The sequence below is a fragment of the Ostrea edulis genome, chromosome 3 (assembly GCF_947568905.1).
Source record: "Ostrea edulis chromosome 3, xbOstEdul1.1, whole genome shotgun sequence".
In the NCBI taxonomy this organism is placed as follows: domain Eukaryota; kingdom Metazoa; phylum Mollusca; class Bivalvia; order Ostreida; family Ostreidae; genus Ostrea; species Ostrea edulis.
In genome coordinates, this window is record NC_079166.1 from 68,050,539 (window position 1) to 68,065,267 (window position 14,729).

At 34.3% G+C, this 14,729-nt stretch overlaps 2 protein-coding genes across 7 annotated transcripts; both read left to right on the top strand.

The window, feature by feature from the left end:
- Nucleotides 1–2,753: 2,753 nt before the first annotated feature.
- Nucleotides 2,754–7,311, top strand: LOC130046334 (multiple epidermal growth factor-like domains protein 6). 3 transcript variants are annotated; one of them, XR_008801144.1, is made up of 6 exons: nucleotides 2,754–2,991; nucleotides 3,152–3,222; nucleotides 3,550–3,687; nucleotides 3,851–3,979; nucleotides 5,409–5,569; nucleotides 5,701–5,808. XR_008801144.1 is itself a non-coding variant. In XM_056158652.1 (6 exons), exons 1-6 carry the CDS (start codon nucleotides 2,915–2,917, stop codon nucleotides 5,910–5,912), a joined length of 705 nt encoding a protein of 234 aa, XP_056014627.1. In that variant the 5' UTR covers nucleotides 2,754–2,914; the 3' UTR covers nucleotides 5,913–6,067. The 3 variants fall into 3 exon arrangements, 2 of the variants coding, with proteins under 2 accessions (XP_056014627.1, XP_056014628.1); XM_056158652.1 differs by having other exon boundaries at nucleotides 5,409–5,486; nucleotides 5,701–6,067; XM_056158653.1 differs by lacking the exon at nucleotides 3,851–3,979 and having other exon boundaries at nucleotides 5,409–5,486; nucleotides 5,701–7,311.
- Nucleotides 7,312–7,374: 63 nt separating this feature from the next.
- LOC130052755 (scavenger receptor class F member 2-like) lies at nucleotides 7,375–14,303 on the top strand. Of its 4 annotated transcripts, none has more exons than XM_056158654.1 (6): nucleotides 7,375–9,994; nucleotides 10,156–10,226; nucleotides 10,528–10,665; nucleotides 10,829–10,957; nucleotides 12,601–12,696; nucleotides 13,913–14,303. In XM_056158654.1, the coding sequence occupies exons 1-6, from the start codon at nucleotides 9,912–9,914 to the stop codon at nucleotides 14,065–14,067; spliced, it is 672 nt and encodes a 223-aa protein (XP_056014629.1). In that variant the 5' UTR covers nucleotides 7,375–9,911; the 3' UTR covers nucleotides 14,068–14,303. The 4 variants fall into 4 exon arrangements, with proteins under 4 accessions (XP_056014629.1, XP_056014630.1, XP_056014631.1 ...); XM_056158655.1 differs by having other exon boundaries at nucleotides 12,646–12,696; XM_056158656.1 differs by lacking the exon at nucleotides 12,601–12,696.
- The last annotated feature ends 426 nt before the right edge of the window (nucleotides 14,304–14,729 follow it).

The window sequence follows — 14,729 nt, forward strand, 5'->3', positions numbered from 1 at the left end:
GGAGTCCGCTCATCTATAAATTGTATGTAGCTGAGATTGCCTTAACAGTAACACCGCGCTGTCAACGTATTAGAAGGTACAAACAACGAATTACAGTGATATAATAACCAGTTTTTGTATTTCCATTCTCCATGAATGCTGATTTACTTGTTATCAACCAAAACCAAGCAATGTACACCCAGTTTGGCTCCACCCTGGAATCAGAAGCTCTATCCCGAAGATCATGAAATTTACAATTTTGGTGCAGGTCTTCATGCTCTTCATGTGCATGACCATACATTAATGTTTCTTACAGATGTGAGGTTGTAGAGAGGAGGTTTGAAAATTGGTGACGTTTTGGCTATATTTGAACATTTGAAAAATGGTAGTTATCGGAAATCAAAAGCCTTGAATTGTGAATGCACGACGTACGCTTATCAAATGTAATAGAAATGAATGGAACCTTTCAAGCCTGTCATTCACAGCAACTGAATATCGAATAAATAACTTACGACTGTGTTCTTGATGTGTATATCTTCATCAGGTAAACAGAGTAATCCATAGTCAAAATCAATATGTATAGGCCGTCCTAGCAATAAGTATGAAACACGTCAGACATTATTTGACCAAATGACAGGTTGTATTGGCAAACTAGAGCGTTTTAAAGACCATAGAACTTGCGAAATGTTGACTTTAAACGAAATTGTTGAAACCCATGTAACATCAACTTGTTTGACAGTAGGCTGTGTCAATTTAAAAACTGATCATACACAGAACAAACTACTGCGGATCGAATCAGTTGAGATATAAACACCATTTGCAGGTTATAGTGGAACATTGCTACATAGATATGAGATGTTTATAGTGTAGAAGCTGGACTCGTGCTGTTTGTCATCAAGTTGATCCCGTGGGGATCCGGGTTAGAAAAACAAATCCTCAGTACCCCATTGCTTGTCCTAAGAGGCGACTAAATGGGGCGGTCCTTCGAATGAGACCGCAAAAACGGAGGTCCCGTGTTGCAGCAGGTGTGGCACGATAAAGATCCCTCCCTGCTCAATGGTCATAAGCGCCGAACATAGGCCTAAATTTTCCAGTCCTTCACCGGCAGTGGTGACGTCTCCATATGAGTGAAATATTCTCGAGAGGGACGTAAACCAATATTCAATCAATCAATCCTAAAGTTGAATGTTAGTTCGCCGTTAGCATCTATGTTCAATAAAATATATAAGTACGAAGCAGATGTGGAACAATCAGTGGTGTGTTTTATTTCCTGTTCACTGGGACATATGAATGAAAATTATTATCGTTAATACTCGTAGATACATGTAAAACGTCGATATATCTAAATGTTGAGTTGGAGGTAACAACTAGATATTTTTTCTTCTCATGTAGAAGCTTTTAAATAAATTCTGCCTCAAAGGAATATGAAACAGGTCAGCTAACAAAGGAGTACAATTCATGCCCATGGGAATTTCAACAGACTGCTTGTTGGAAGACCTGATCACCAAAGACTGCGAAGATATCAATTGATATCAAAATATCTTGCTGTTACCTTCAACTAACGACATTAATTGATATTTGGACATTTTGTACATGCAAAGTAGAAGGACATCTAGTCTTTAATCTAAAAATCATTACATGTCATCTATTATATCAGCACAAATGAATGTAATAATACAATCTGAAAATAATTCTCTGGAATTATGTACAATATACAATTTTGGCAAATGTCATTCATTTTAACTTACGGAAAATATAAAGCATTAAAATGTTATAATCCTAGTTCATTGTTTGCAAAACATTCAGGGCTTTCCACCATCTATGGGTTTAGAAAAGTGAGAGAACTTTCCTGTTTTGTAAAAGGATCATTGTAAGGACCATAGAATCTGCAAAGCAGTTGAAACCCCTGTAACAACAACTTATTTGTCAGTAGCTTGCCATGGTTTCACATGTGATCAATGCAGAACATGTTCTAGGGTATCGAACAACTTGAGAGACATAAACACCATAAACAGGTGATAGTGGAAAATTGCTACAAAAATATAAGAAGTTTACGATGAAAAGCTGAAGTCATCACGTTCGTAATAAAGTTGAGTTGTCAGTTTGTCTTTAACATCCCTCTTCAATGAAACATACAAATATGAAGCAGTTATGGAAGACTATGTAGTGTCATCTATTTCCAAAGACGGAGATATATTTAATCAACATAGACTGAAAATGAACATTGTTAATAGCTAAAACTTTATCCATAGTTGAAGGTCGGAGTAAGATATTTTTTCTCATTAATAAGCGTTTGAATGATTTCTGTCTCGTAAAAACTCAAAACAGTTTCGCCGATAAAGCAGAGCAATTCATGCCTATGGATGTTCCCACAGACCAATGGAAGACTTGATCTCCAAAGCCCATGTAGATTTTTCTGTAAAAAGACCAACCTGGAATCGCTTTAGCAATTATTGTCAGAGTACTAATGCGTGGAATTTGAGTAGTGTTGCACATTTTTGATTTAATGCTATTCATCAAACAGACAGCAATATCAAAGTTAGAATAAAGATGTGGTTAAGCGTAAAATGTGAGTTATTTTTTCACTACATATTCACATATGCTCAACGCAAGGGACACAACCTACATGTATCAAATCATCCTTGATGATATTCCGATTCATAAATCTTCAATAATGCTGGTAATCATACATTGATAGACTGATTCACAACACATACATCACATGGAGTAAACTGTTTGCATGGTTGATTACATTTTTGTGAACGTGAGGATTAATTAATTTCAGAGATTGATCGTTGGTTACTAGCAATTTAAAACAGGATATCTATATTTACATGCTCAAACCCTATGCATATACATGTAATGTCATGCGTATAATATTCAATCATCGTACTGGAAACGGTACAGGGAAAGAGATAGAACTATACTTATAGATATGAATGTCCATCTTGTGAATGTACTTTGGTTACTGTCTTATTCACACCCGTGTGTCTCTGCTGTGGTATGCGAAGGGTATGTAAGATTCTTTTGAAATCTTAATGTATAATTTCAGTTTATGCAATATTTTAGTGGAAATATATTTGAATCAGTTACGAGCCTCTAGAAACTTCCTTATATATCACTTCTTTGTTAATACTGGGATAGAATATTGTATTTTAACATTTTATTGTAGATTGAAAGGACTTACATGTTGTAGTGGTTTTGCTGGACATGTTTGGAACGAGACAGTTCACAACTGTACAAGTCAGTAATGTTTCATCGATGAATATGTGAACTACTGAAAGATGCATGCATTTGAAATCTAAGAAAAACAAGAAACAATTCTACATGCAGTTATGGTATGTGCAATGAATTCTTCGATAGTTTTATCGTTGAAATTCTTGCAGCGAATTACGGGAAACAGGTACCCAAAAGCGTATAGGAATATTTTAATTGATTTCCGAATAATTCATGTTAATTAAATACCATTTCTGTTAAAATGGCATAACTTATTTCCCCAGTTAAGTATAAAACTCTTGTGTATGATTTAAACATTCATTTTAGAATATATGCTAAATTGATCTTATACAGGATGTATGTCCGGGTTTCATGGAGAACACTGTGCTTCGTCTTGTCCTTTTCCGCATTATGGTATTCATTGTGGCTTAATGTGCAACTGTAGTGAAGAGGAGTGCCATCATCAATATGGCTGCAAAAGAAGCTTTGGAGGTAAAATCCACATCATCAGGCAATATCTAAACACCTCATTATCTCTAGAAATAAGGTGCTATATCAGTTGTCTTTTACTTTTACATACATGTATTATCGTATCATAAGTAAAGATAGCTCAAGGTTTTACTGTAAATCTTACCTCTCTCCTTGGCTTTGATAGACTGTGATCCGGGGGTTTATGGTAGATATTGTGAATTAACATGTCAATACCCAGGATTTGGAAAGCAGTGTCAAAGGAAATGTGAATGTGAAGAACAGATCTGTAACCCGATTAAGGGATGCATATTAGGTAAATAGAAACACTAATATTTTTGCTTAGTTGCCTATGTAGACCATACAGAGTATAGTTTTGGTAAATATATGTATTTCAATATTTCAGAACTCATTGAAGTATGTAAAGGGTTTTATATTCAAAACTCTAAAAATAGATTTATGGAGATCTGTTTCTGATGAGCTTCCTATATGGAGGCAGCCTTACTAGACAGAATCATGCACATGCATCATATGCTGATTCATTCAAAGAACGAGGCTGGATTTTGTCTGTACTTTAAGGAAGTGAGATTCCAAATCATACATATACCTGAAAGGAAATGTGATCAATGGTGATTGTTGTTGAACTAGAACATGATTTGACCTTTTGCCACTTACGTACAATTCGTAAATTGATTTATTTGTTTCAACTAGTTATGCCTGTTGATACCTGTATAATCACACCATGAGAAGTACAACATAAAAAAGTGAAGATAACGAACAGTGATCAATCTCGTAACTCCTATAAGGAATACACAATTAAGGGTTGGGCAAACATGGACCATTGGATATACCCGGGGTGGGATCAGGTGCGTAGGGGCAGTAAGCATCCCTTACATCCCTTGTTGACCGGTCATACAAATCATTACAGTAAACCAATGCACACTTGTTTTCTAACAGTTAAATGTAGCAGGTTAAAAATAAATATTGACTTATTGACACATTTATACTCCAAGAAAATCATCAATCAAAGATTCAGAATTTGAATTCTAATCGAGCAAAGTGACTATTTTATAACTTGCACATACGCTAGTATGACTTAAACACAAGACATATTTTAATCATATCCTCATAGAAAAAGTCGTGATAATTGATATCTTCTGTGATCTGTTTGGAACATTTATTAATTAAAATAAATGAATTCACAACATTTGAAATCCAAGAATTTACTACTCTTATCATAGATTTACAACAACAAATGACATTAAAAATGTTAACAATACGTTAGATGAAACGAAAAAACAAATGACATGGATTTATACATTTTAGATAGTTGAACCCTTTCGCTTTTCAAATGTAATTCCTTCCAAAATGTTTCTAAATCTGCATTGAGAAAATCAAATTCAAATACATAGGATGAAGTAACAAGTAATATACGATAGCTGAGAGAGAGAGAGAGAGAGAGAGAGAGAGAGAGAGAGAGAGAGAGAGAGGTAATATGTTATAGTCAATGTTACGTTGAATGAAATATCTCCTTGGTTAACTTGTATTAAAACCCGAGCGGGAGTAAGTTTCCTTATGAAAAAATACCGTCAATTGTTATAAGATAAGTAATAATGTATAACGTATATTTGAGTTGTTTCGTTTGTTAACGCAGTGTTCGAATTATATCGCTTGAGAGTTTAACGAATATGTTTACTACTCAATTACAGGTACTATACACTTTGGCAATATTCTTTCTTCTTCAGACTCGTCATCACCTGATGCAGGTCCGTTAGCGAAAACAACTACAGCTTATCCACTGAATGAAGTGAATGAAAATTTTAGTAAGGCATCATACTAAATTGCAGATCAATAAAAGAAACCGTAAACATTGTGTGCCTTTAACTTAGAAAATTGATTTATTAAGGTATGATTTTCCTTTATATAAGCAAGCAAGTTAGTTTACAATCAATAATTAGTATTATACGGATTTAAAGCGATTATGCAACATTGGAGACTGGGTCAATCATAACTGTGAGTAGTTTTCTCTCCGTTTAGATACACTAGCTGTAGAGATTAACTCTTGCATTAGAACAGAGAATGTCCCCCCTATAAAGAGAAACACAGCAACACTGCAATACGCCATCATTGGACTCGGATGTGTCTGTTGTGTATTTCTGATCTTCTACATAGGACTGCGTATTGTTTTGTACAGATACAAACCGAAAGTATGGAACAGACAAGGACATGAAATGCAAATGGATGTTTAAACTGGAAGGAAAAATTCTTTATGAACTTATGAACGGAAATTCAAATACGGAAATTATTTCAAGTACATACGTATATTCACGATATACATGTATGATGCATTTCTGCCATGTTTCGGAAAACGAAATTCATTAAATCCAACGCTACATGGACTTTACACATGCTTTCTGAATTAGAATTAATATTACTGTTTCAGATATCAGTACTATTTTGTTAAGTGTACGTAGCATGACGCAACTGAAGTAAGATATACAATTAAGCCCAGTCAACAAGTCAGACAATATGATCTTAAACTTAAATACAAACAACGCAAGTAAACTAAAATCATATATTAGAAAACGAACTCCAACACCGCCAAGTACAATCGATGTTAGACTTATTTAAAATTAATCTTTATTATATTCTATGATGTTAATTGATTGACTTTTTTAGAACGCGTCGACAATTTTTTACTCATATTGAGACGTCACCAGGTTTAGGTGAAATACCACAAATCTAGACCTATACTTAGTGCTCTGGACCGCAGCAGTAAGGGTTCTTTATCGTGTCAACCCCTACCGCTACACGAAATCTGTGTTTGTTAAGATCATATTCGAAAGACGAGGCCAAGGCACCGAAAGACCCGTGATTCTCACTTCTAAATGTCGACCGTTCGGAGAAGGAATAATCATTGTCGATGTTTACGTGTTGGTTTTGACGCGGCCATGGCACGAGTGGAGTTCGAATTCACGATCTTTCTGAAGTGCCGCGACCGGTCTTATCATGTCAATAACATATTTTTTCTAGGATGACCTTAAATAAGACCCATTCACTTACATTGAAAATTGACATGCACGTCCTCATCGGAAAGCCAACAAAAGTGGAATGTAATTCAATAATGGTACAGGTTGACGCCAGAATCTATTGAGCTGCATTGTGTATTTTGTTATGGGTCAGAACAAACCCTTAACTAGATTAATAAAGTGCAAATAGTAATATACACAACATGTCAAATACGGCATAACGTCACTGATGAAGAATCCTTGAAATTTCTTATTTGAATATCTACATGATGATTATATAGGTATGGATACCCAAATTTCGAAATTGTATAGAGCAGTTTGGATACATTCCTACAGAAAACAAGTTTTAAACGTCTTTTTGTACGTATGTTTAATAAAGATGAAATAATAGTAGAGGCTAATGTATGAATACGATTGGTTAATAAGCATAATAACCCGTTCTGAAAGTAAAATGAACTATACAATTGAGATAGTTTTGACTAACTAAAGAGGTATGTTAAAAAGGCAATGTTTCAATTGATCGTTACAAGACGAGAAATAATATTGGATTGAATCCTAAAATCTAAACCCGAAGATCCAGAGAGAGAGAGAGAGAGAGAGAGAGAGAGAGAGAGAGAGAGAGAGAGAGAGAGAGAGAGAGAGAGAGAGAGAGAAAGAGAGAGAGAGAGAGAGAGAGAGAGAGAGAGGTTGTATAGTATTGATGTTTAATGCAAGAAGTCTGTGCAATAAAACGAATTGGTCGAAAGACTGATGCGAACAGAACCGTTTTAAAATATGTTTTACATTCTGTTCTAAGTTTTGATTCAAGCTTGAAAATGATAAACATTTATTCCTTTTCGACAAATACACCAATGTGGTGGCAGTATGGAAACTACACTCTGTAACGGTCCGTGTAATTGAGAATCATTCAAATGTTCGTTATCATTCACCATGGTGTTTGGAGATTTTGGAGCAATGGATTATGGTTTCATCATGGCATGCCTCGGCTGAAAAAGTATGAACAGTACTGGGTAAGTTAAGATATGCAGCAGTGCGTGTGTCTGTGTATGTCCATTTAGATTTGATTGTTATTGCATATATAAATGTCTTTTATGTCTATAATGCTTTCTATGTATTTCGGAAGACATTTAAGAATGTATAATGTCAATATTTTGATATTTCACATGTTTATCTTTCAGTGTTCTATGTAATTCCTTCTTCCCGCCATTTTACTAGTCTTCTCGAACGTTAATTGTTTTTTGCAATATCGTTGGCTAAGAGGCTTAATGCTGGCTTATGAGATTGAACGTTTATCTTTAGTATTTTAATGGTTTGTCAGTCCTATGTCAAGCGTGACATGAGTGATATGATAAATCTCAAAGTATAAAACTCATGACCAATCACAAACGATTTCATTTTACACTTTAAGGTATGCTTATTTTATCATTTTCTTTATTTTGTTTTTAATTAATTTAGCCGACTTCAATAAGCATGCATTGAGTCTACTAACATTAATTGTTTATAGCTATGTTTTACAATTTTACAAATGTACATGTAAATATCCAGTATTTATAAGATAAACTAACTTCAATTAGAATCGAAAGCTTGATTGTCGATTCAGGTAAGGCGATTGAGCCTATCATTTATAGTCTTTGGAAACGAACTTAAATATCAATGGGCTACAAATCGAGGTTCAATTTGGGCTTTATTAAGATACTTTTGAGAGAATAATGGACTTTGAACTTAACAAATATTGTAACAAGTGGAACCTTATTGTGATGCTTCTTCTCCACTACATCAGGATTAAAATAACATTGTTAGTTAGTGGAATTTAACATTTTGAGGGAAAACATATTCACTAAAATACAACCTGTTAAGAACATGTCTCGGGAAGTTTTGCTCTACTTTTCATGAAAATTTTTACCGTACTAGGATTGGAATTGCAAAGTTTCATTTTGAAATATATCTTTCAGATATACATTTAACATGATTTTCTGTTTCATTTATGGAGTTTATTCTATTTTCTATATCTTTACTTGATTTCTTCGACTTCACACTTATGAAATGAGTAAGTAAGTTAATTTATGTTGTCATGTGCATGTGTTGCTATCCGCATATCATGTGTGTCTAAACGTTCAGTGTAATATGTGACAGTCGCTTTAAATGTGTTGTACAGCATGTAAAATACCCTTGCATTAGTTTGGAATTAGAGAACTGGACCCCTTAGAAGGGTATTTTTCAGGATGGACAAATAATTTAACATACAACTTATATTTTCTAATGTCTCTTTTAATATTTTTGGAGTGACATAAAAACAATTTATTGACAATCGATTGGTATTTGAAAAAGAGGACAATTTCTGAACAGCTCGGGTGAAAATAGGGGAAAATATTCATGATTCGATACACTATGATGCAAAAAAAATAAGAAAACATACAAATATCAAGCAGTTATGGAAGACTGTGGTGTATTTCATTTCCAATTCGCGGAGATATATCGACTTAACATCTGAATGAAAATGCATATTGGTGATAGATAAAAGGTTATCCATAGTTGAAGCTCACAGGAAGATATTTTTTGTCATTGATAAGCTTTTGAATGAGTTCTGTATTGTAGAAATATGAATACAGTTCAGCTGGTAAAGCAGCACAAGTCATGCCTATGGGTGTTTCTAAAGACCAATGGAAGACCTGATCTCCAAATCCACGTAGATATTAACAATGAAATTTCCTAGAATGTTTTAGTATTAGCGTCAGAATACTTGTGCAAGAATCAAAGTGGTATTGAACATTGCTTATTTGATGCTATTTACTAAACAGGCAGTAATATCAAAATTAGATTAGAAATGTAGTAAAGCGTAAAATGTGAGTTATTGTTTCACTAAATATTAGCAGATTTTTAACAAAATGGAGGCAGAGTATAAAATCTTCATAGAATATATTCAGAATTATAAACGTTCAATTAAGCTGGTAACCATACTTTGATGGACTCATTGGCAAAACACATAACACATACACTTAAAAACTACTTGCATGGTTGATAACATTTTTGTGAACACGAGAATAATTTGATTTCAGAAATTGATTGTTGGGTACCAGCAATTAAAAAACAGGATATCTATATTTATATCCTCAAAACCAATGCATTTATATGTAATGGTATGCATATATATCAACGGGAAACATATCATCTTCGTACTGGAAACGGTACAGGGAAATAAATAGAACTATACTTATAGATATGAGTGTCCATATCCATATTCTGAATGTGCTTTGGATATTGTCTAATTTACACCCGTGTGTGTCTGCTGTGGTATGCGAAGGGTATGTTTCTTTTTAAATCTTAATATCTGGTTTCGGTTTTTCCAATGTTTTTAGTGGAAACATATTTGAATCAGTTAAGAGCTGCTAAAAACTCTGTTATATATCACTTATTTGTGTGATTATGGAATGAAACATTGTATTCTAACAACATTTTACTGTAGATTGAAAGGACTTACATGTTGTAGTGGTTTTGCTGGATATGTTTGGAACCAGACAGTTCACAACTGTACAAGTCAGTAATGTTTCATCGATAAATGTGTGAAGTGCAGAAAAATAAGAAATAATTGTACATGTAGATATTATATATACAATAGATTCTTCCATATTGTTATCGTTGAAATGCATGCAGTGAATGAAAGGAAACAGCTACCCAAAATGTATAGGAATGGTATTAAGTGACTTCCAAATAATTCATGTTTATGAAGCACCATTCTTGTTAAAATTGCATAACCTATTTCCACAGTTATGTATAAAACTCGTGTGTATGATTTAAACATTCATTTTAAAATAGATGCTAAATTGATCTCATACAGGCTGTATGTCCGGTTTTTATGGTGAAAACTGTGCTTCGTCTTGTCTTTTTCCGTATTATGGCATTCGATGTGGCTCAAAGTGCAACTGTAGTGAAGAGGAGTGTCATCATCAATATGGTTGCAAAAGAAGGCTTGGAGGTAAAATCCATATCATCAGGCAATATCTAAACACCTCATTATATCTAGAAATAAGGTGCTATGTCAGTTGTCTTTTACGTTTACATGTATGGATTATCGTATCATAAGTAAAGATAGCGCAAGGTTTTACTGTAAAACGTACCTTTTTCCTTGGCTTTGATAGAATGTGATCCAGGAATTTATGGTAGATATTGTGAATTAACATGTCGATATCCAGGATTTGGAAAGGATTGTCAAATGAAATGTGAATGTGAAGAACAGAACTGTAACCCGATTAAGGGATGCATATTAGGTAAATAGAAACACCAATATTTTTGCAAAGGTGTCCATGTAGACCGTAGTTTTAGTACATGCATGTATTTCAAAAATTTAGCACTCATTCAATTATATACAGTGTTTTGTATTCAAAACTCTAAAGATAGATTTATGGAGATCCCTTCCTGGCGACCTTCTTATATGGAGGCACCGTTGCTCGTCAGAATCATGCACATGTGTCATATACTGATTCATTCAAACAGAGAGACTGGATTTTGTCTGTACTTTAAGGAAGTGAGATTCCAAATTATGTGTTATTGTCAATCATGTTGGATGTATATTTTCAAATTTCTACATTAAAAAGGAAAGCTAGAACGAAAACGAAAATATGGGAAATGCTGTTTGTATTTTAACTAGAACGTGACTTCACCTATTCGCACTTACATCAACTAGTTTTGCCTGTTAATGTAAACACAGCATAAGTCTAGAAGTAGAGGATTCGTCCCGCATGTGGAAGGTTGGGGTTCGAATTCCGGCCGCGACAGATCTATGACGTTAAAACAGTTAGTGACAGTTCCATCACTAAACGCTCGGTACCAGGTGCGAATATCCCGGGCTATCGAAGATCAAATAAGAAAAAGGATGTCTCGTGTCAGAGTAGGTGTGGCACGCAAAAAGAACCCTTACTGCTCAATGGTCGTAAGCACCGAGCAGAGGCCTAAATTTGAAGCCCTTTACCGGTATTGGTCGTCTCCATATGAGTTTAAAAAAATCAGAGTGAAGTTAAACAAGATACAATCAATTAAAAGCTGAAGATAACGAACAATGATCAATCTCATAACTCCTACATGTTTAAGCAATACAAAATCAAGAGTTGGGCAAACACGGATCACTGGACATATCAGAGGTGGGATCTAGTGCCCAGGAGGAGTAAATACCCCCTGTCGACAGGTCACACCCTCCTTGAGTCCTATGTCTTGATCGGGTAAACAGAGTAATCCGTAGTCAAAATCAGCGTGACATGAATGACCTATCAATCTGTATGAAACACGTCAGACAGTTTTTGACCGAATGAATGTATGTATTGGCAAACTAGATAATTATAACGACCATAGAATTTACACAATGCTGACTCTTAACGAGACTGTTGAAACCACTGTAACATAAACTTGTTTGTCGGTAGACTGCCTCGATTTAAAAGCTTATCATACGCAGAACAAACTCTTGCGTATCGAATCATTGGAGATATATTATCACCAGATGCAGGTGATAATGTGAAATTGCTACACAAATATGGGAAGTTGACGATGGAGAAATTGAAATCCTACAGTTAAATCATTAACTACTTTTATCATAGAACTACAAAAAATGGCATTAAATGGGTTGTAAATTGTTGACAATACGTTATTGTTTTGCCGTTCTTTGAGATAGAAATGGAGAAAATAGATTATTTTCATGTCTTTATTTTGTTCTGCAAATGGAGTTAACAAAATGTGTAACTTAAATTAATTCACTGACTTACGGGTGAGAAAGCTTTATCAAATATATTCAATTTTCTTTTTCATTTCAGAATTGTAATGGATAAACTTTGAAATTAATTCGTAATTGATGCCAATTTAATTGCCAGTGGGATAAAAAGAACTGGTGTATTGATAGTAAATTGCACTATTTTTATTCCAGATAACGTTACACTTTTGTTTAACAGTTTTGAAAATTCATCTGCAGCAGCTGGGACCGATCAGGTTACAGACTTAGATTTGACAAGAAGGAATGATGGTACTGATTTAATTTCTATTCGCTGGTTATAATGAGATCCGTAGAGGAGGTGTAGACAAAGAATGTGACCAATGTATCATTTCTTTACTTTGACATTTTACGTTACTTTAGGAATTTTACACTGACTTCTACATTCCAATTGTTATAGGTTCATTTGCACAGGTTAGGAACTATGTTCGGTGCTCCAGTCCAAAATAGGAATGGTATTATTCTAACTGTTACCATCGGTCCTCATAAACTTGAGCAAAACAATTTCGATGACATTCTGTTTGTTATAAAAAAAATTTGCTTCTAATTTACATATTGTTAGGTCTTTTCTCTGTTCTCATTGGCTATCGTATTGTATATCAGTGCTATGACGTCATATAAAGCTTTTGGATAGATGACAGTTTTGTTTTCGAAGAATCAATGGTTCTTGAATTTATCTTAATTTCAGAAATATGAAAAACAAAAAATCGAATGGTTGATTATTTTTTAATGTTAAAGGATGCCGCAACTTGAATGTAAAAGGTGAATAACAATAGCATTCGCGCATGATCTCTCCTTATCATTTAGTAATAAGCTACATTAAAAGGACGGTTAGATAAAAATATGACGATATTGTAATGGTAAATCACAAACATGCCCTAAAAAAACCAAACTTCTCGAGTAATTAATATTAAGAATAATTCTAATTACATGTACATAGACGAATCGAAATCTTACTTATTTATGTTGTTTTTGTTGCTGTACACCAAAAAAATTTTTTAAAAAACCCAGAATATCTGAGACGAATTGTATAAAACTGTATCGCCTTGATGAGAAGTTATTGAATTTATATTGTTTAACGTCTCACTCGAAAATGTTTCACTCATATGAAGACGTCACAACTGCCTGCAAATTTAAGGCCTATGCTCGGCGCTTACGGCCTATGAGCAGAGAGGATCTTTATCGTGCCACACCTGCTGTGACACGGGGCCTCGGTTTGTGCGGTCTCATCCGAAGGACCGCCCCATTTAGTCGCTTATTACGACAATCAAGGTGTACTGAGGAACTATTCTAACCCGGATCCCCACGGGACTCTTTTATGGAGAAACAGAGGATACAGTCTTGATATAACCCTTGCATATATTATTTTGATAGAGTACTATACATGCATAATTTATTTCTAATGATAAACAGGAATCGTTGTTTTCCACAGCGTTACCTTGTAAATGTTTGCATTATTTTCGTTTAGGTTTCTGTGGTTTTCCGAAAGATTCCAAACACAAGCGTACAATTTTCTACATCAGCATTGTATTAGGGACTGTTGCAGGCCTTCAACTCATTGCTTACATCTGGCTGTCCTTCTACAGACCCACTGTTCCACAGAGGAGTGAGTTACCGATATAATCAGAATAAAGCGGAAACAGCAACTGTGTCATCAGATATAACATGTCTGATATAACATGCAACGAGACGGTTACATTTCAGTTTGGCAGAAAAAGGCAGTTTAGATGCATGTTTATGGTTCGATTTTACACTGCACTTGATTATAATGTATAACATATATAAAGACTATCATTTGCGGTTTCTCTGTATTTAACTTCCACGTGTTTATGAAGAATTGAATTTTTAATTAACCGGATTTTAGTTGTTCTTGTTAATAACTTTGTACATTTGTTCGTGTACAGCAGGCCTACACATATGACTTATAAGGTTTCCATTTTTTTCGATTGGAAAGGTAAGCTGTTCCCTTGAAGATAACGAACAGTGAAAATCCAATGATAGTCATGAAACAAATGAACTAAGGAGAGCGATGCAAACTGTCTAATAACTGTGTTTCGATTTATAAAAACAATATTCAATATTCAATAGTAATTCGTATTTCACTTTATATTTCAATGTATTAATGCCACCCCTTCCTTTTTTGTTTTCATAATACTCAAATAACAATATACAACATTGCGTATTAGTATATGTTTTCAGCCAATTATGAAAACATGAACTCTGAAATTTGAAAAGAAGAATAAATCAATGTTTGTTCACATCATTGTTCATAGGGCCGACATGAG